The sequence below is a fragment of the Nyctereutes procyonoides genome, unplaced genomic scaffold (assembly GCF_905146905.1).
Source record: "Nyctereutes procyonoides isolate TBG_1078 unplaced genomic scaffold, NYPRO_anot_genome, whole genome shotgun sequence".
Taxonomy (NCBI): domain Eukaryota; kingdom Metazoa; phylum Chordata; class Mammalia; order Carnivora; family Canidae; genus Nyctereutes; species Nyctereutes procyonoides.
Genome location: NW_026575020.1, coordinates 5697956 through 5719123, shown reverse-complemented (window position 1 = coordinate 5719123; position 21168 = coordinate 5697956). Strand labels below are relative to the sequence as shown.

Here is a 21168-nt window from a genome sequence, read left to right as displayed (position 1 = left end):
CCTCAGGGCAGTTCTCGGGTACCTTGTGGTCCAGGCTGCCTGGGGAATCTGGTGGCTCAGGAGAGCCCAGGCAGAGGCTGGCTGGCTCCACGCCTCCTATCCTGGCTTTCTCTCTTCCTCTCTCCCCCTCTCTCTCACACTGCGCTGTCTTGCCTGTTTTTCCTGCTCTCTAACGTCATCAGCTGGCTTCTAGATGTAGGCATGAGGGCTTTGCCCCTCCTCTGTCAGTGTGACCCCCCATTGCAAACCCTCTTAATCCTGGCACCACCCCTCTTCCCTCCTCCTCTAATCCAGCATCGAGGCTCCCTCCCCCCACTCCCCATCACACATCGGGCTCCACAGAGAGAGAAATGGGAGGGGAGAGAAAGAGACCAGTGGTTCTCTCCCTCCCTCTGCCCTTTGCTCCATTAGGAGAGATGGGCAAATCCAGGATGGGGCACCATAGCAACCGCAGATGAGCTGTGCCCCTCTCTCCACCCCTCTGCTCCACTCAGCCTCCTGGCAGCGATTGCGACGGGCATGATCTAGGGCCAAGCTTCAGCTCCTGGCAATCTGCTCTGACTGCCTGTACCCCCTTGACACAGTGCTGCTGAACTGGAATTTGAGATTGGGGTGGCAAGGGTGGAGAAGAGAGCCTGATATAACCACAGTCGATCTTGGACAAACTGTGGCAGTTTATAAAGTGTTTTTCCTGTGTGTTATCTCAAGGAATCTTCCCCATGAGCACATATGTAAGGTCAATATTCTTATCCCCATTTCACAGATGCAGACATTGAGCTCAGAGACTCACCTGAGATCACATAGTTGCTCACGTTGAGACCCACCCTGGAGCTCTGACTCTCCACACTGGCCCCGGTCAAACTCCTATGACCCTGTTACTCAACCTCAGAGACATTAATAAAGCCTCATTAGAGAGGTGGAATCCAAGACCCAGAGAGGTAAAAGGACTTCCCCTAGGATCACACTGGCCTTCCTGACAGAGTGGGAGCCTCCAGGAGGAGGCTCCCCTGGATGGGGAGCCTCTCTTCTCCAGCGCCACAGAGGTAACAACTACAGCCAATGCTCTCTCTCTCTCTCTCTCTCTCTCTCTCTCTCTCTGTGTGTGTGTGTGTGTGTGTGTGAGATGGGGACAGGGAGAAGAGATGAACAAAGTTTTGTTTCTGCTACTTCCACCTTCATTTTGTCATCCTAAGTCCTATCTTCCTTCATTCATGAAAACTGTGTCTAACTTCTGTGTTCTTTCCTGCTTTCCCCCCCACCTTCCACATCCTTCCTTTCATTGGGCACAATAACTGGTGTGTGTGTCGGGGGGAGGTAGAGTTAACACTCCTTGGCTCCAGAAGGGTGTGGAATCTTGCAGGTAGCCATAAAACAAAGCTCCTGCCTTCCTCTCCCTCTCTCTTCTGTCACTGATGGGCAACCCGTTCAGCCCCAGATCTGGCCCCACATACACAGGTTGTCTCTTGGCTGCCTAGTCCCCTCTTGGTCTGCCCACTTCCTTAAATCTTTGATGACCCAGAGCACTGAGGGTATGCAGGAAAGGATGAATGATGGTTGCTAAAAACTCTCCTTGCTTTACAGGTAGGCTCTGCAAACAATTCTGCTTTGGAACCTAAGTGGGAATGTAAGAGGTGGGTGGGGGGCATGAGGGCAACCCCCTAGGAGAACCCCTGTGATGTCAGAACTGAAAGTGCCTCTCTGGCCTGGGCCTTTCTCCAATAGAGAAGGAAACTAAAACTAAAACTAAAACAGGAGGCCGGTGGAGTTGACCTCAAAGCCACAACGTCCATGAGTGGAGTCAGACCTATATTACACATGCATAGTCCTCTCTGTGGCCTCTGTGATTCTGGGTGCTAAGAGAGGGGTGAGGGCGCCATTCCAAGTTCTTGGTCTTATTGGTTACTGTTCGTGGAGGGCCCCAAACACACTGCATGAAGACGTAATAATAATTGTTTTGGTCCTCCAAGAAGCTTTTCATAATAACTACTAACGTTTGTGTCGTGTTTTAGCATTTCTTTTTTTTATTTTTAAGATTTATTTATTTATTCATGAGAGACTCACAGAGAGAGGTGGAGACATAAGCAGAGGAATAAGCAGGCTCCCCACAGGGAGCCTGATGCGGGACTTGATCCCAGGACCCTGGGATCACAACCTGAGCTGAAGGCAGCCACTCAACCGCTGAGCCACCCAGGCACCCAGTGTTTTAGCATTTCTGTGTAAGTTTTCATTTAACGCCTCACAAAACCCCCTCAGGGAGGATTATTACTGAACTGTTTTTATCAATGAAACACAGGTTCAAAGATACTAGATTGTTTGCTCTTGGTCATACATCCAGGAAATGGTGTGCTTAGGACTCAGAGTTACTGGCAAGCTCCAGAGGAGCAGGGACAGTGGCTGTCTCCCCCATCACTGCACTCCCAAGGTCTAGCCCATTGGTGAATGACTAAGTGAACCTCAGGACTGGTTTCAGTTCTCTTGAGTTTGTCTTCCCAAACCTTTGAACCTAGGGTCCTGATGCTTCAGGGACTACCCAGATAGGCCTCAGTGAAAGAGATATGTGTAGACACAAAACCTGTTCAACAAATACACACAAACCCAACACATACAAAAATAATACTTCCTTTGCTTGAAGCTTAATTTTCAATACTTTTACCTAGGACCTAGGTTATAGGCCTGGACATTTAAGGAAATGGAGAAAGGTAGTATTCCTTGCCCTCCCTTAGAAAGAGCTCGTGTGTGTTCCCCTGTGCCTCTGTGTGCTCTGGTGGAGTGGAGATACCCCAAATGGGGATACACCAGGTGGGAACATAGTTTCCCTCCCCGGCCTAGTAAGTAATTGGGCAGCAGAGGGCACTGCAGAGCCACAGATCTTGCATTCATGGGCTAATCCGTTCTGGGGTTTTGCAGAGACAACCAGAGATCTCAGGGTGGTCTTAAGTCTCAGGGGTTCTGTGATCCTATAGCAATTTCTGTTCTTTTCTCCAGAAATCTGAGTGACACCTGCAAGGTAGCTGAGGGAAGGTGAGTGGTTTTGAGTTCCACCATACTTTTTCAAACTGTGTGACCTTAGGTAAATAACTCTTGGCTTCGGTTTCTTCATGGGCAAGGAAAGATATCGTGTTGTGCAAAATTAGAGATGAATTTGTATCAGGCACCCCTTGCAAAGCATGAGGTAGAACAACCATCCGGTTGTTGGAACTTGTTCCTTGACCTTGTGGAGTTTACAGCTTAGTAGGGAAGACTGATTTTACTCCAATAACCCCATGGATAGATGGAAAAATACACCGGTGTAATAAGTGCAACAAAGGCGTGGTCTTGGAGCTGGAAGGGCAGGAAATAAATGATGTGGGAAACAAAGACAGAAGAGAAATCATTAAATTTTCTTACTACTCACAGCCCATTTACAAGTCCTTGAAACAGGCAGATTGACATTCTTCTAGGAACTCAGCTGCCTCAATATTAATACTTTGCTAAGGGCAAAAGGCAATCTTAGCCCAATGCCCAGGATCCTGTAAGTCTTTTTTAACATATAAAAATTCCTTTAGAAACTTTCTTTATCTCTAACCCCCCCAAGATATGTGTTGGCAATCATCCCCCAAGCATATGACCCATCTGAAGGGTCATATACACCTGAAGGGTCTCATGACTAAGGTTTTATTAAATGGTAATAAGTGACCCTTTCCCAACAGTAGCCAGCCCCCTCAAGGTCCTGGAAACCTCGCTTCCAAATTCCTTAGAGACTCACACTATACCTAACCCCCTCCCAACTTGAAAGTATATAATGGGCCACTCCTCATGACCCCAGTGCATTTCTTTCTGCCCACAGGTCCTGCCCCTGTGCTTTCATAAAGTCACCTTTCTGCACCAAAGACGTCTCAAGAATTCTTTCTTGGCCATCAGCTTCGAACTCTAATGTCTTTTCCCATATCAGTAAGTATCCAGGTAGAGAGGTTTCCCTGAGGGAGTGAGGAATGAGTTCAACCTCAGGATAAGTAGGAGTTTACTAAGCAAAAAGAGAAGGAAAAAAACCTTTCAAGAAAAGGGAATAGGTTATGTAATGGCCATATGTGTGTGACCTTCACACAGGGCTAGCAGAACTGCCGGAGAGAGAGAGAACAAAGTGAAGGTTGGTGGGAGAAGAGGCCGGACAGAAGCAAGAGTTAGATCACACAGGACCCCAAGGCCTCCTTTAGGAGTTTTATCTTCAGCCTAAGGCAAATGGGAAACCATGAAGAGTTATAATCACAGGTTACAGACAAATTTCCATTTTATTTTTATTTTTAATTTTATTTTTAAGTAATCTGTACACTCAACGTGGGGCCCTGGGATCAAGAGTCACATGCTCTTCCCACTGAACCAGCCAGGCACCCTAACAAATCTCCATTTCCTCTCTGACTCCAGGACTTATACTCTCTTAGCTCCAATGCACCCTCAGGTACAAAGTTACCAAATTCTGCTGGCTGATCATCCCTCCTTATGTCTCGCATCCCTCAACATCTCCCAGGGGACAACTGCAATAGTTTTCTAATTGACCTTCCTCCTTGCTGTCTTCAGCCCAGTCCTCTCTCTTCCAGTCCAGTATCCTCTACACAGCAAGCTTTATCTTATTTGATATTGCATGTCTGCATATCAGTGAAGCATGAAGCTGCATATCAGTGAAGTTCAGTGAAGCATCCACACTTATTCCTATTTTGTAAATGAGAAAACTGAGATATGAAGGTGCTGTGGAGCTGGCTCATATAGGACTGTGAAAGCCAACTGTTAAAACTTCAGGGGTTTTGCAAGCCAGTTGTGAAACACAGCCACTATTAAAAATCAAATTATGCACACTTACAATTAGACGATGTTTAAAACAAAGGTAGTAAATTTTCTTTCTTTTTTTTTTAAAGATTTTATTTATTTATTCATGAGAGACACACACAGAGAGGCAGACTCTATGCAGGGAGCTGGTTGTGGGACCCTGCCCCAATCCCAGGTCTCCAGGATCAGGCCCTTGGTCAAAGGCGGCGCTAAACCGCTGAGCCACCCAGGCTGCCCAAGGTAGTAAGTTTTTCAAAAACATCAATTTTTTGAAAGATTTTTATTTATTCATTCATGAGAGACAGAGAGAGAGCATGCAAGAGGCAGCGACACAGGCAGAGGGAGAAGCAGGCTCCATGCAGGGAGCCCCACGTGGGACTCAATCCCAGGTCTCCAGGCTAAACCCCCGAGCCACCCGGGCTGCGCAAAAACTCATCACTTTCTGCTAAGTTTACTATTACTATTGACCCATGCTCCTGGGATTGTTATTTTATCTGCACGATGAAACTATTACATAAGGATAGGCTACTATGCTACTGTTCATCTCTGTGTTCAGTAACTCTGTGTTCTGAAGCCATGGTGGGAGTATTTAAACCATGGATATCAGCAAATGCTCCAAATCAGGGCCTTGATTTATTGTTTTGTCAGTTATCTAGATTTAAGAAAGTGATGGAGGAAAAGTTAGTAATTCAGATTTAAATTTAATGTGTAGGGATCCCTGGGTGGCGCAGTGGTTTGGCGCCTGCCTTTGGCTCAGGGCACGATCCTGGAGACCCGGGATCGAATCCCATATCGGGCTCCCGGTGCATGGAGCCTGCTTCTCCCTCTGCCTGTGTCTCTGCCTCTCTCTCTCTCTCTCTGTGTGACTATCATAAATAAATAAATTAAAAAAAATAAAAAAAATAAATTTAATGTGTAATGCCTGTAGCCATTACATGGTGAATAGCATAAAAATAAGGAAATATATATATTTAATTTTTATTTATTTATGATAGTCACAGAGAGAGAGAGAGGCAGAGACATAGGAAGAGGGAGAAGCAGGCTCCAGGCACCGGGAGCCGGATGTGGGATTCGATCCCGGGTCTCCAGGATTGCGCCCTGGGTCAAAGGCAGGCGCCAAACCGCTGCGCCGCCCAGGGATCCCGGAAATATATTTTTTAAAGATTTTTTTATGTACATTTTTTAAAGATTTTATTCATTTATTTGAGAGAGAGAGAAAGCACATGGGGGGAGGGGAGGAGAAGTGCAGAGGGAGAGGGAGAAGCAGACTCCCAGGACCCTGGCATCATGACTTGAAGGCAGACGCTTAACCGACTAAGCCACGAGGCACCCCCCCCAATTAAGAAAATATTCTTTCAGTATTTGAAAGCCATTTTCTGATTCAGCAAGCAAGTCACTTCCATAATTGACAGTTAAGACCTTCTTAAGGTTAAGACTTTCCTCTTAACACTGGCATTGTGGAAAATATCAACCAACATTCATGCTGAAGTTCCTTGGTCAATTGAAACCATAGGTTGGCTACCCATACAAGAGTTCAGCCAAAACCAATGAAAGGATTCTTGAGAACCAATTGGTTATATGGGATTTGCAACTGTATACTATTATTAACATTTGTAAATTGTGTGCCATACATCCTTTACCTGATAAATTTTTAGGATAAATTTTTATCACACACACACACACACACACACACACACACACACACACTCTCTGCCCTCTGTCCCCCAGGGAGCCGTCTGTTCAACATTTATCAGCACACCACTGGCTCTAGAAAACGCATTATTCATGTGTCACTCCGCAAATATTCCCTGGATGCCAGCGGGGATACAGCTAGTCAAAGAAGAAATGACTCGGCCACGGTCACACATCGCAAGGGGCACTGGGCGGGACCACATACACAGGTGCTCCCGGGGCCAGCGGCTCTCGGCCGGGACCAAGCCAGGCTTTCCAGGGCCGCTCCCCCTCACCAGGCAGGGGGGCTTCGGCCTCAGCGCCCGGGAAGTGAAAAGCACGGGTCGGGGCAGGGGACCAACGGCCAGGCGAGAAGCAGCCCACGGCCAATAGCGGCCCAGGCTGCACTCAGCGTCACGCTTCGCGGAGGCCGGCCCGAGCACACCCTGGGGGAGGGGGCGTGGTCACAGCCTCCCGGAAGTGACGCCATCCGGGGGCGGTCGGCGGCGGCGGCGGCGGCGGCGGCGGCGGCGGCGGCGGCGGCGGCGGCGCGCGCGGCCTGGGCTAGCGCTGGGCTCCGCGCGCCCCCCGCCCCCCTCTATGAGGCAGAGGCCGCGGCGGCCGTTAGCGCTGTCGCTCCGGGGGCCGCGGCGGGCGGGGCTCCGGCGGGGCCCGGCCTAGTCCCCACCCCAGCCCGGCTCCCAGCCGCCCGCCCTCCCTTCCTCTCCCCGATGCAGGGGGCCGAGCTCCGGGATGGCGAGGCGGCGGCGGCGGCCGCTTCGTACCGCGTCCTGAGCCGCCTGCTCGGCTATGGAGAGGCGGCCCCCGAGCCAGGCCCGCCGCCGCCGCCCCCGGGCCATGGCCCCCCTCCGCCCCCCTTCCTCGCGCGGCCGGGCCCGCGGGGCTCCCGGCCGCCGCAGCTGATGGTGTTCCGCAACGTGGGTCGGCCGCCGGAGGAGGAGGACGCGGAGGCGGCCCCGGAGCCGGGACCCTCGGAACTGCTGTGTCCCCGGCACCGCTGTGCCCTGGACCCCAAGGCCCTGCCGCCGGGCTTGGCGCTCGAGCGGACCTGGGGCCCGGCGGCTGGACTGGAGGCGCAGTTGGCGGCGCTGGGGCTCGGGCAGCCGGCGGGGCCGGGGGTCAAGACGGTCGGCGCGGGTTGCTGCCCGTGCCCGTGCCCGTGCCCCCCGCAGCCGCCCCCTCCGCAGCCCCAGCCGCCGGCTGCCGCCCCGCAGGCCGGGGAGGACCCCACGGAAACGAGCGACGCGCTGCTGGTCCTGGAGGGCTTGGAGTCGGAGGCCGAAAGCCTGGAGACTAACAGCTGCTCCGAGGAGGAGCTCAGCAGCCCGGGCCGCGGAGGAGGAGGGGGCGGCCGGCTTCTGCTGCAGCCCCCGGGTCCTGAATTAGCCCCGGTGCCCTTCCCGATGCAGGACTTGGTTCCCCCAGGGCGCTTGGGTAGAGGGGAGCAGCAGCAACCGCCCCCGCCCCCGCCTCCTCCCGGGCCCCTCCGGCCACTGGCGGGCCCTTCTCGGAAGGGCTCCCTCAAAATCCGCCTCAGTCGCCTCTTTCGCACTAAGAGCTGCAACGGCGGCTCCAGCAGTGGGGATGGGGCCGGCAAGAGGCCTTCTGGAGAGCTGGCTGCTTCAGCTGCGAGCCTGACGGACATGGGAGGCTCTGCGGGCCGGGAGCTGGACGCGGGCAGGTGAGACCGGCTGGCAGGGGCTGAGTGACAAAACTTCCTCTTCTTGTTTCATTTCCCTTTTCTCCTGCTGCGAACACGGTCCTGATAATTCTTAGGATACGCGCTTTTCATAAGGAGGTATAGAGACTTAGGGCTAAAGGTGGTGACATCGCCCATTAGGTCAGAGCTGATGGTGGGAACAGCTCCCACTCTTCAGAGTTCACTCTGGTGACATTTCTCAGCTGGTTAGCATCTCTCCAATTGGGAGATGATTTGAAACCATCCTCCCACCCCCACCCCGGCCTGGCTTTTAAACTTTTCCAAGATACATGTCTACCATTACACCTGGTAGGGAGGTTGCTGGAAACGTTTGGTCTTTGGGGTAAAAAAGTTGGTGTTGTAACCATTTTGCTTGTTATTCTTTCTGTGTACCAGCACCCCACCCCTTCCACACTCATGCAGACAAATAATGTGACACACTGGTGCAGCTGTAGGCCAGCAATGGTTTGGGTATCTTGGTTCAACATTTTAATGTTTTCCTGGTTGGTTTCTTAGATAGACTTGGTATCTCAAGCCTGTGGCCTGTGAGAATACAAAACAGTTTGCTTTCAAACTCATATGAGTATTCTAAGTGTGAGATATAGGCATGGGTGTATGAGTTCTAGGCCTATTGATGGAAATTCCAAACCTAGACACTGATTTTTTTTTTTCCTCTGCATTTTTCAAGGGTGGACAGCACTCTGGCATCCCGTGTTAGGTCTGGATATTAGTTTAGAGAGCTGTCAACTTTTGTGTCAAGGAGTGAGACTTCCTTTGTGGTACCTGCCATTGTGGTTTGCACTGCTGAGTGGGTTCTGAACAAAGATTGGAATTGGTTTCAGTGCAGCTCATATGATGGATTCTTGAGACACACTGGCAGCCACAACCTAAGGCTGAAGAATGGGGTAGACCAATACATTTGAGAACTTTACTGTTTACCAGAATCACATGGGGAGCTTTGGGAAAAGATCAGTATGCCTGAGGGCCCAAGAGTTTGAATTTCTACAAAGCTTCCCCCATGACCCTGAAGTGTGACCTGGACTGGGAACCTCTCACCCATGGACTTCTCCTGTCAGTGGAGTTTGCATGCTCCCAAGAAGAGTGGGGTCAGTTTTGACTTTGCTGCCCTTTCTGAATAGTTGTGCCAGAGGATCATCTTGCGGATCAGACCTAAATCAAATTCCCTAAAGAGATTGGTAGGTTGATATGTGTTGCCCCCCCCCCCCCCCCCCGGCAGATGTTTGTTTCTGTCTTTGCTTCCCAGTGAACTTATGCTGGGAGCTCAGGTCTTTAAAAAAAAAAAAAAAAAAAAAAAAAAAGTGTGGCTGCCGAAAACAGCTTTTTTGTAGTAGGCTCTGCATTCGATGTTCCACTTACCAATATAGATGGAATTTTCATCAGATGGGGGGAGGGCAGGATTGAAGCTGTGGGTAATGACATAGGATAGACTGCTAATTTTCTTGTGGTTTGTCTTGCCTTTGTTCCATATTGACCAGGACTTGGTCTAAGATTCCAGAGACGCCAAATATGAGGTGTGGCGTGAAATTAGCTGCTACGTCTAATAGATTAGGAAGAGGAAAAGGCATATAACATTATACGGTTTTTTGCCTTTGGAAGCAGAATTTAATGGTCATTGGCTGCTCTGTTACCAACCCTCACACTAAGCACAATACAGATTTCTGCTGCAGAGCAAATTGGGCTGTAGCTCTGCAAAGAAGCTTAGTTCAGGGCACTGGAGAATTACATTTTTTGGTCCAAGGCCTTTTTCTGATGAATTGGAGAAGAGCTAGGTATTTGTGTATGAACGTTTGGTTGACTGCTATAAGGAGGCAGCGTGTTGCACAGAGAACGTGAACATCTAGATTCCGCTAACAACTCCAACATCAGCTGTGGAATGTAGGCCAATTTTGTCTTCATTCTTCCTCTTTTTTTTTTTTTCATCTGTAAAATGGGAGCGATTCTTGTCTTGTTCCTGTCCTTGTAGGAATAGAGTGAAGATGAGAGAAATTGAGATGGAATATTTTGTGCTTTTGGAGGAGAAGTAATAAGATTGAACTGGTAATTTTTTTTTAAATGCTTAGGATTTGGTGCTGCTAGATTTGCTTGTTAGCTTTTCCACAGCTTACTATGTGCCAGTCTTGTTGGCAGCCTCGCAGCTGTGAGAAACTCGGTAAGTCTGGCCAGGGTAGTTGTGATTTCTATGATCTGCACCTAAGTCCGCCCTGTCGGGAGGAAGGATGAGTTTGGAATTTTAGCTTGTTTTCTTGTTTTGATTGGTAGGGACCTAGAGGCTGTGAGAAATGTCAGTCTTTTGCCAGAAGGTATATGACCTCCCTCCTTATTGTTGGTTGGAGTTAATTACAAGTCTCTGCAGTCTTTGCTGTATAATTTGGGGCTTTTCAATAAGTAACCTCTGGGTATGGTTCTCTTTGCCCTTCTCCACATCTACCTTTCCCACAGCTATCAGTAGAAAGTACTTCCTGTGGTCATTTTATGAGGCTTAATAGTTTCCATATTTTAACGTTAAGCAAATCTTTAATTCCTTTCAAATGCTTTAGAGTCTGCTAAGTGGACCTGCCTGGATATACTGAGTCTTAAGCCTTGTGTGAATTAGCTTAGAGAACCCTTTTCAAGTGAAGGAGGAAGTGGGCCCACCAACTAATCAGGTTTCTGTTCTGGAGAACTGGGCTAGGCCTTGTAGCACACATATGTTAGAATTCAAAGAGCTGGGCTTGATGCCTGTGGGCCTCGGTGTGATATAGAATTGCTATTTCAGGAAAACCAGTGAAGTTCCCTTGTCTGTTTCACATATGTTGAGCTGATTGTCTTCCTTTGTATTTAGTGAGAAATAGCATTTGATCTAACCTTTTAAAATCATCACATAATACACACATGGTTGGAAACGGGTACCTTGTTCATTTTTCAAAGTTTGTTTTTTCCGAGTTAACAGTTGAGATTATTATTGGCAGTCTTCTAATTGAGAGGTGGGGAAATGGAGAACAGTTCTGTAGTGGTTTCCTATCTATTTGTTTGGAAAAAAGATATATAATTCTGGAAAGAGAGGCAGGCTGTCTTGGCATTAGTTTGGGGCCCTTCTGTCATGGACAGACCTGGCAGACATGAGAAAGCCTTTTCTGTTTCCTTGGGTCTCCAGGTCTGAGGGGGTCTTTTTGAGGAATAGCATGACATGCTGAGAGCAAGATGATTTTACGGTGTGTGATGAGGAAGTTCTGACTTTGTGTTTGGGTTTCGGGTCCATACTCCATTGATCTTTTCAACTCTTGCCCCACAAAATGGTTCTGTTTGGCATCTATCATTTGGAATGAGCAACCTAACTTCAGAAATCTCTGTCCATTTGAGCCTGTGTCTTTCTCTCCTTAACATTTTCCCTGCTAAAATCATTCCAACGCTTTAGACATTGGGTTGTGGCTCTTGACTCTTCCCCGGAAGTTCCCTCCATAGGTTCTTTAAGTTGGTTTATGATGGAGTTTTGGATCTGACCTTGCTGCACAGATGTCTGTGTATTGGAACTACAAATGAACACATGGTTTTTGTGCCTGTAGCACATGAACAGACACTGGCTTATGACGTGTTGGAAATGGCACGGGCTGGCTGACTTGGCACTGCATGCTCTAGCAGGCACAGAGGTAAATTGTGGCCATCAAACTTGACATTTGGACATCCGAATTTGAGATTTACTGTAGAAAAGGACGGGTTTAAGTTTTAGGACATCAGTAGAGGGGTTTTATGAACAAGAGAGGGAGGACAGTATTATTTCATGGTTTATATTTTAGATTTCAAGAAATTTGAAAAGTGGCCAGTGGTTTTATCAATGTGTTGTTGGCCCGTCTAGTGTAATGCTTTTAACTCATTTTATCCCATGGATCTGTTGCTGTACAATCCGCAATTTGCAGACTGGAAGTGGACAGAGGCATTCTCTTTGTTATCTGTAGCACAAGTGATGCATAGCTGACACAAAGGACTGCTAGCCCCAAAGAAGACCTTTACCTCAGGTCTTCTACTGCCTGTGTCCTTCTCTGCCACCTGAGATATAGCCCACCTGATCTTACCCCACCCAACCTCTCAAGTCTTTCTGCTGCTAAGATGCAAGTGGCTCACTGGCAAAGTAAAAATGACTTACCTTCGCACCCTAATGCTTGTCCGGGTCATCTGGGGAGGAATAAAACAACATGGGAATGTAGTATAGAAGTGTTAGTTAAAAATGTTACTGGAGCTGAATCATTCATGTTACTTTCCCAAAATGGCACATCCAGCTTAGATGGGCTTTTATCGTATTAAATTCTTCATGTATACAAAAGGAGATACATAAAGTGTATGTGCAATAATAATAATGAATTGCATACTTGGGTACCCACCACTAAGCTTAGCAAATAGAATGTTATCAGTGGCTTTGAAGACCCCTGTGTGTTGCTTCCTGATTACATCTCTTCCCTCCCCCCATATAACCACCATCCTCAATTTTATGTTAATTGTTCCCTTGCTTTGTTTTTTATAGTTGTCTAGATTGGTCTTTTTATGAATGACTACCATTAGAATGCTCTCAGGATCCTTGAGACAGAAACTGCTTTGGATTTTTAGTTAGCGTCTACCTGAAGAGAGAAGGAAGCACTTATTATTGTTATTAGCCTATCCGTCTCCTAGACCTTCTACCTCTTCAGGCCTCCAGCCCTGAGGCCCCCTTACTTGCCATCCCAGAGCTCGCAAATGGCTCTGCCTGTGTTCAGAGTCTGATGTATTTCTTTTTCTAGATCCTAGAAACTGATTTTCTTCTGCAGAATGCCGGGGGTGGGGGAGAAGATGAGCCGCAGTGAGAAGGCCCCCGCAAGATGTGTGCATTTGGGTACTGCCGTTCTTCAGTGCTTGGCACTGAAGAGGCTCGTCCCCAGCATGGGCAGATGGCAGAGTAATGCAGCTTCCTTTGAAAAGAGGCAAACGGCCAAATGGCTGAGGTGTGAACCCTTTGAGAGGCCAGTGCTTTAGGTTTCTACTTGCTGGGCTTCATGTGGTACCCACAAGTTATCAAATAAAAATCAATTTGGAAGCTCTTCAGTCTTAAAGCTCATGTCCAGTGGAATTAACTTCCCATTCCAGCCCTCTGGAGTTTTGGAACGGAGCTGCAGACTGTCACGGGCAACTTTTATAAACAGAGGCCTGTGTGTGGTTGTGTCTTATTTTGATGCAGCCGTGTCTCCTATGTGTGCCTTGGGTGGGGCAGGCACAGTAGGCACCATCATTAGATGAGAAGTCTCAGCGCAGAAGTTGCAGAGGGAGTGTGAGATTGGAATCCACCGTCTTGGCTTTTTCTGAGTAAGGTCTTCACAAGATGGTTTTGAAAAGCTTAGACATCTGTGTTAAAACAAATGCGTAAAGATTTTCCAAAGTCCCAAATAATTCAAATAGGGTTTCATCTTGGATTTTCTATGCTGCTTCTTTGTTGGTGCATTTGAAGCTTTATTTAGTCCTTTGGGTGAGAGTAATTGTGGAATGTGAGCCAGGTATAAGGCCAAGAGTCAGGCATTCAAGTTGTGGGCTTTTGTTTTTTGTTTCAAGTCTGGTTTGTTGAGGTATAATTTATGACCACCTAAAAGTCACCTTTCTTTTGGTGTCCAGTTCTATTAATTTTGGCAAATATATACAGTCACAGAAGGTCTGCCACACAGTCCAGATAGAGCGTATTTTTATCACTTCTGTGAGTTCTTTCCCTTGTAGTCAATTCAATCATCCTGAAGTGAGGTTTTTGAGCTTAGCACATTTCTGGCCAGAAAGTCTTCGTTGGAGTCTTTTGGATTTCTTTCATTTCTCACTGAAAAGCCGGTTGAAATCGGTACAAAGTGAAGTTACCTTTCGTATATCTTTTCACAGGAGATCTGGGTTTTCCAGCTGGCTGCCTGGAGCCACATCAAGAAGTCATGGATAGAGCTATATGACTGGCAGCTCAGAGAGGGGGAAGGGGCCATTTTCTTTGGGTACCAGGCAGAGCCCCTAACCTGAGGACGTCCCCTTGTTAGCTGATGGCTTTGCCCCATGGCCTGGGGGTATTTGTGTAGAAATCAGGTATCTTAGTGGTTGAACATTGCCTGTGCTTCTTGTAGAGCCATTCTCAAGTCCAAATCTATTCCCTGGTTCACTTTGGGACCTTCTGCACCTTGAGGCAGGGCCACAGGGAAAGCCTTTGCTGTGAGATGACATCTGTTAGGTCAAGAGCCATTTTCTTGGCTCTCATGAAAATCAACCTTGCATCTGACTTTTTTTCCTCCAGAAATGGACTTGCTAATTACTACTCAAGGTGTTTTGCTCTTCTAATATTGCTGGGTGTGGAGAGATCCAAAGGGATTTCTCATTGCTTTGTAGGCTGAACTTTGTAGCCAAATCCATTTAAGAAATTGCCTGAATTGGGACCCCTGGGTGGCTCAGTGGTTGAGTGTCTGCCTTTGGCTCCTGGGGCCCTGGGATCGAGTCCCGCATCGGGCTTCCCTCTGCCTGTGTCTCTGCCTCTCTCTCTTTCTGTGTCTCTCGTGAATTAATAAGTATCTTAAAAATTTTTTTTAAAAATTGCCTGAATTGTTTCATTCTCCTCCTTTAATTTTAGGCTTTATTACAAAGGTGTTGCTGACAGTGACTAGGGTTTACTAGGTTTTTCAGGGCATCTGGAATTGGGTGTCATGGTGATTTAAATGTGTATGTGTTCATTCCCCCACCCTCCATTATATTCTCTGTGTGCTTTCTCATCCTCCCAGGAAACCCAGGTTGACAAGAACTCAAAGTGCCTTTTCTCCGGTCTCCTTCAGCCCCCTGTTCACAGGTAAGGGTGATCGCTCTCTTTTTTCTTCTGACATCCGAGAGCAGGCGTGTTCTGAGACCTGTCAGGAGACACTTGCAGGGGCACTGCAGGGGAGCTGCAGGCGGGCCTACAGTTACTGCCTTCATTCCATGCCCGCTGGGTTTGGGCTGAGGCTATTTTTATGATGTGGAATGTGTTCTTGACTTTGGATGCTTTATAGTTTGAGATAGAGACTGCTTGCTGGTAATTAGGTGGCCCTGGCAGTTATGCAGTGCTTAGTTCAAGGTCATCACATATAAATTAAAAGTAGGAATTACAAACTTATAGGCTCACAGTACATAAACCACTCTCTAGAAGTCCTACAATTCCTGTCCCTGCTTCCAGGGGAGTTAATAAACATGATCCACAATTATCTGGTCTATTTTTAAAGACTTTGGGCAAAGGGGATTACATGAACTCTTGTCTTACCCATTTTAGGAGCCAGGAGCTCTTGCAGCTGTTAAAGTTATTCATTGTGTCTAATTTAAATCTTTCCTCCTGCAGCAGAGAACACAGTTGCTTAAGTAGGAAAGTGTTTGACTATCCTTTGAACAGTTGCCTTCCCTTTAATAGGGAACTTGCTCAGATAAGGAGCCTTTTTGTTATGTCAGTTATATATGAAACTTCTGCTTGGGTAGGTGGTGGAAGATCTTTAGCCCACTGCCTCCAGTGTCAGGAACTGAGGACTCCTCCTTGTTTGTGGCCCAACCCCAAAATCCTAACTTCAAACTCTTTTGGAGCTTGTATCCCTCAAAAAGATGACTGGAATAATTATGACTTAGGAATGGACATTTCCAGAAGATGTTCAGGCTAGTGAGACCCCTATTACTACATGGACTGCTGTGAGTTGTCAGAACAAGTGAGTTGGTGTCTGTAGTAGGCACAGATGGAGAAGGAGGCCTCTCTTCTTACCCAAAGCCCAGAATTAAAGAATCCTGTCCTGTAGCAGCATGTTTTTCTCATTCATAATTGTTTCCTCTTTAAAGTAAGGTATACTCACCCACATTTGTACTTTCAGGTTTGGTGTTCCTGTTTCAGACAAACTTAGCTCTCTTGAATTACATCCTCCCTCCCCCTTTTTTAAAATTTACATGCTATACCTGTTGTCTAGACCTCTGACCCTTCAGGAAACACACTCTTGTGGACTCACTGCATTATTCTGGGCTGCTGGGTTTTCAGCTACTAAGCTATATGATGAGTCTGAGTCCGGCTTCCCAGAGCTTTCTTTTCTTTCTCTGCACCACCCCCTCCCCCTTGCCCAGTAAGCTCTACACCCTAAGTGGGGCTCCAATTCATGATCCTGAGATCAAGAGTCACATGCTCTACCGACCAGACCAACCAGGCACCCCGGCAGAGCTTTTCTGCTTATCTTAATTAGTGCCAAGACCTTTGTAAACAATAACAGCAACAACTGTGTTTTAGATTCTGAAAGCTCAGCTCTTGGCCTTTTAAGAGATATTGGTTACCTCATTTTCTTAACTGGGAAATAATAAAATTCTAGCTGAGGGGCTAATTCAGCCTCCCAAATGAGAAAAAAAATGTTGGAAATAACACCCCAGGGACCAAATTAGAGAAATCTTGAGTTCTCCTCAGTGGATCAGACCTAACAAAACTTGTCTGTCAGTCTTTGTTAATAAAATACCCTTTATCCTCTGGTGACTGAAGTAGAAAGAGGGTAGGTGGGCTTGGGTGGCAAGGAGGGTATATAGCAGGTAACAGAACTGCATGATATGCAGGAAGTAGGAGAAACTCCCATGGAGCTTACCTGATTTGGCTGACTAAAAGAGGTTCCTTATTAGGAGTGTAAATATACTTTTTGGCCTTTGTAGCCTCAGCCATTAGGAACTAGTTGATACCCAAAATGGTTGGTTCTCTTATGAGTGAATATTCTGGAAAATCTAGATGTAGAAAGCCATTTAGGAAGAAATTGGGGCTCACCTTGGGACCTTTATCTGCATTCAACTTAGGTACAGTTCTTAGATTCTTCTGGCACCTGCTTTCCATGTCCATTTGGACTTGTAACAAGTGACTTGCCTTGTTCCCTAAGACAGAAATTTGTACACACATCTGTAAACAGGTGTTTGGGGTGATTCTGGCTCTGGGAAGCATTAGATTTTGAGATTTTTGAGAGCTGGGGCCCCTAGCCTTGCTTGCTTGCTCTTTGCTTTCCTTTGCTTTTGGCCTCAGCTTTGGACAAGGTGCTTCCATAACATGCTTGCTCCATGAATCCCTCAGGTGAAACTGTGTCGCTTGTGGATGTGGACATCTCTCAGCGGGGCCTGACCTCTCCACACCCTCCAACTCCCCCTCCTCCTCCGAGAAGAAGCCTCAGCCTCCTAGGTATAGTCTCCATCGCTGTATGCCTTCTTGCCCTAGTGGGAGGGGGTGAGCTGTAGGGACCTCTTGTTCTTTTCCAGGAGCCAACAAGCTCTTGGGTTTCTAATAATGACCCAATTATCCCCTGTCCATTTCTCAGCACCCTTGTCATCTCCTTAAGCAGTTAAATGGATCTCTTACCTGCATGCTGTAACATTTACTGTCCATATGTTGATTAGATCTGTACTTACCTTGCCCTAAATCTACTGCTGGTAGACTGCTTTAGGAATATCCTTATTTTTCTGCTTTCAACAAAGGAAACCAGGTTAAGATGATTGTTGCCCTTTGTGCAAAAAGACAGGGTGAAGGTCAGGCCATCTTGCTCCAGAGGGCAGCCTGATGATCCTTCTCCCTCCTCTGCTTCACCTCACTCATCTGTGCTCGTATTTCTGAACCTCTTGCTTCTGTTCTCTCTTCTAGATGATATCAGTGGGACGCTGCCTACATCTGTCCTTGTGGCTCCGATGGGGTCTTCCCTGCAGTCTTTTCCCCTACCTCCGCCTCCTCCACCCCATGCCCCAGGTTAGCTTAGTTTAGAGGCAAGCCTTGTAAAAGTTGGGAGTACAAAGTGATATACTCTTGAAGGATGGGAGAAGTCTATTTATGGAAATCATAGGACTTATGAGAAAGCTTAAATCTTATCCCCTTGGCTGGGCCAGAACTCCTTGGAATTGAGGCCAAGAACTGTTTTTTCTAACCCATTGTTCCCTGTGGAGGTGAATCTGATTTTTGGTAGGGATAAAAGACTATTGAATTTTTCACCTCTTTGCTGCTGATAATGCTTTGCAATCTCTGAGTAGATACCACTTAGGAGACCTCTTTAATTTCAGGTTGGCAAGGTTTAAAGTTCTCAAAATTCTCTGGTGTTTCTAAGTTTTTAGTATTTACTGCAGCCTTGTAAATAAGTACCAAGCATTTAGTAGCCCACACCTGCTTTGCCAGCCTCCAGTACCCAAGGAGTAAAATGAATGAAATCGGCATTCTTTTCTACTTGCCTGGCAAAATCGTTCCTCTCCCTGGGCAAGTAAACGAGTCACTATTTCCAAGGCTGCTTTACCGGCGCTTCACCTCGAGGTGGGAGAAGCTGGAATCGCTCTAGGCTGGTGAAGCCCCTGAAGTAGTCACCTTAGTCAGGTTAGTGAGCAGCTCCCCTACCCCTCTCTTGGGGTCGAATGCCCCCACCCATCCTTCACAGCTTACACGAGCCCACACAGCTTTTTGTTCCAGCCCATCCAGCTCTTTCCCACTGCTTTGGCTTCCACCCTTTCCAGCTTAGCTTCTAATGCCTTGCCCCTCTTCAGTTAGCATCTCTGTTTTGGGAGGAGGGTCTGCTTATATGGTTGGGAGCCAGGAGGGTGAACAAGTGACCGCCACTGTCTTGCCCCGCAGATGCATTTCCCCGGATTGCTCCCATCCGAGCAGCTGAATCCCTGCACAGCCAGCCCCCCCAGCATCTCCAGTGTCCGCTCTACCGGCCCGACTCAAGCAGCTTTGCAGCCAGCCTTCGAGAGTTGGAGAAGGTAGGCGGTGCCCAGAGACTGGCGGCTGGTCTCCTCTCCCATTCTCCTTCTTCTGTCCTGGGCTCTCCTTTTCTTATTTTTAGAGGAAGAATAGTTATCTTGCCTCTGTATTTACAGTGCCAAAGCAATATGCTGCTATGATCAATTCCATAAGGGACATTGTAAAATTGAATCTTGGGGAAAAACGTTTGAAAGTGGTGAAGAACAGTTGTGGAGAGCTGTTCACCTAGTTGAGGCTGACTTTGACAGATTAACTGACCCAGTTCCCTCTTCTTTTTTTGGTAAGGCCTTCTTAATGGGATTGTAGGCTTATTATTTTGTTACTTTAGAGGGCTAAAAGAATGAGCCGGCTATTCGTTGCTAATGCTTAGGATGCCCTTAGCAGCTCTTACTTAGTAAAATATTTTGAAAGTGGTGGGAAGGGAGTGGTTCTTCTGTGGTAAAATAGATTGTGCTGAAAATGTGCATGTTTCCCCAGTGCTGTGAAGTACCTGACCACTTCTTATTTTTGATAGTGTGGTTGGTACTGGGGACCAATGAACTGGGAAGATGCAGAGATGAAGCTGAAAGGGAAGCCAGATGGCTCTTTCCTGGTACGAGATAGCTCTGATCCTCGTTACATCCTGAGCCTCAGTTTCCGGTCACAGGGTATCACCCACCACACGAGAATGGAGCACTACAGAGGTAAGACATGCTGCCGTTTGAGGAACACTTTCTTCCCCCTGTGCTACTCTCTATTCTTGCTAGCTGGCCTTCTCATGGGAAGGTTTTAGAGAGGTGAACTACAGAGAGGGAGGAAATCTCATACTCCATTGAATGTTGTTATGGGTACTAGTTTCAGTCACTAGAAGGGATGTTGGCTGGGATAGGAAGGAAGGTGAGGGTTCTATGGAAAAGTATTCTCAGCATTTTGTCTTGGAAAGAGGAGAGCCTGAACAAGATGAACAGAACAAAGTTGGTAGAACTCTCCTAATAGAAGGAAAAAATAAGCTAGGACCATTCCACAAACTCTCCCAAGCTCTGTTCGTAATTAGGCTCAACATCTAGAGAGACTTTCTATTAAATCCTATACACAAAGAAGAGAATTTAGTGTTGATCCTTGGACTGTCCTGTGGTGAATTTCTTTGTCTGAGAGTCCATCACATCAAGTTTTCTTGCCAGGCAGCACAGTGATCATTTCTTTAGGTCACCTGTGTGGTCTCTTAGAAAATAGTGAGCAGAACTCAGAGACTCTTTGGGATCATCATGCTCTAGACTACCTGTCTTCCTGGGGGTACCTCCTCCTTTGTGGTCAGCAGGTGCTGAGTGCTGTGGTCACGTCTCGAGGCTGATTCTTTCAACCCTGCTGTCTGGACTGACTTTGCATTGTGGCATTCTGTCTCTGACCTGGGACAGAAAATCATGATGATCATTGGTGGCAGGGCTGGGTAATCCATCCTTTGTCAATTTCCCTGTGTTAAAAATTTTTAAAGTGGAGAGAACTTGGGATGCCTGGTGGCTCAGCTGTTGGGCGTCTGCCTTTGGCCCAGGGCGTGGTCCTAGAGACCCGGGATCGAGTCCCACATCGGGCTCCTCGCATGGAGCCTGCTTCTCCCTCTGCCTGTGTCTGCCTTTCTCTCTCTGGTCTCTCGTGAATAAATAAATAAAATTAAAAAAAAAAAGTGGAGAGAACTTTGGGGAGTTTCAGGGACTCACCCCACCTGTGATCAGTCTTACACAAGCTGTGTTAGACATGGCATCACAAGTGAGGACCTCCTGCATGGTCTCTTCAGCCACCACCAGGCCTTTTCTGCTCTTAGCTATGTCATGCGGTATTTACTTGGTTCGCTTCTCCTGTGAGGCAGGAAGTAGTGCATTAGGCCAGTGCAGCTTTGTCAATGGTTTCCTCTGTCCCCACCCCTGCCTTAAAGGTACATGAAGAGAAAGGCCCTTCAGTCCACTGGCCTGAGAATTAGCTTGCTGTGGTGTAGCCTGCTGCCTGCTTTCCTCTTATTCCCAAAGGCCAAAATCAAGCCAGCAGAAAAACACCATGCAAATTAAAGCATTTCAGAATGCAGTATTTCTTAAGGCTATGAAAATGACGACTGACTAGGCCATGAGAATGAGGAATGAATGCCTGACCTCTAGGTCCCTGATAGGTGAGAGGCCGGTAACGAGAGAACCTTCAAATGGTGCTCTCGTTACTTATTGTTCAAAGGGGCTTTCTTCCTTGAATAAATGGGATTTTTAATAGAAGCTTT

General features: G+C 47.3%; 1 protein-coding gene across 2 annotated transcripts in view; it reads left to right on the top strand.

Moving 5' to 3' along the window:
- The first annotated feature begins 7020 nt into the window (after positions 1-7020).
- SOCS7 (suppressor of cytokine signaling 7) overlaps positions 7021-21168 on the top strand; it is a 32039-nt gene continuing 17891 nt past the window's right edge. The window contains exons 1-5 of one of the 2 annotated variants that reach the window (XM_055328536.1): positions 7021-8173; positions 14950-15014; positions 17268-17372; positions 18798-18928; positions 19444-19612. In XM_055328536.1, coding sequence (XP_055184511.1) covers positions 7203-8173; positions 14950-15014; positions 17268-17372; positions 18798-18928; positions 19444-19612 — 1441 coding nt within the window. In that variant the 5' untranslated portion in view covers positions 7021-7202. The remainder of the gene's footprint in view (positions 8174-14949; positions 15015-17267; positions 17373-18797; positions 18929-19443; positions 19613-21168) is intronic. The other variant, XM_055328546.1, reaches the window with a different exon arrangement.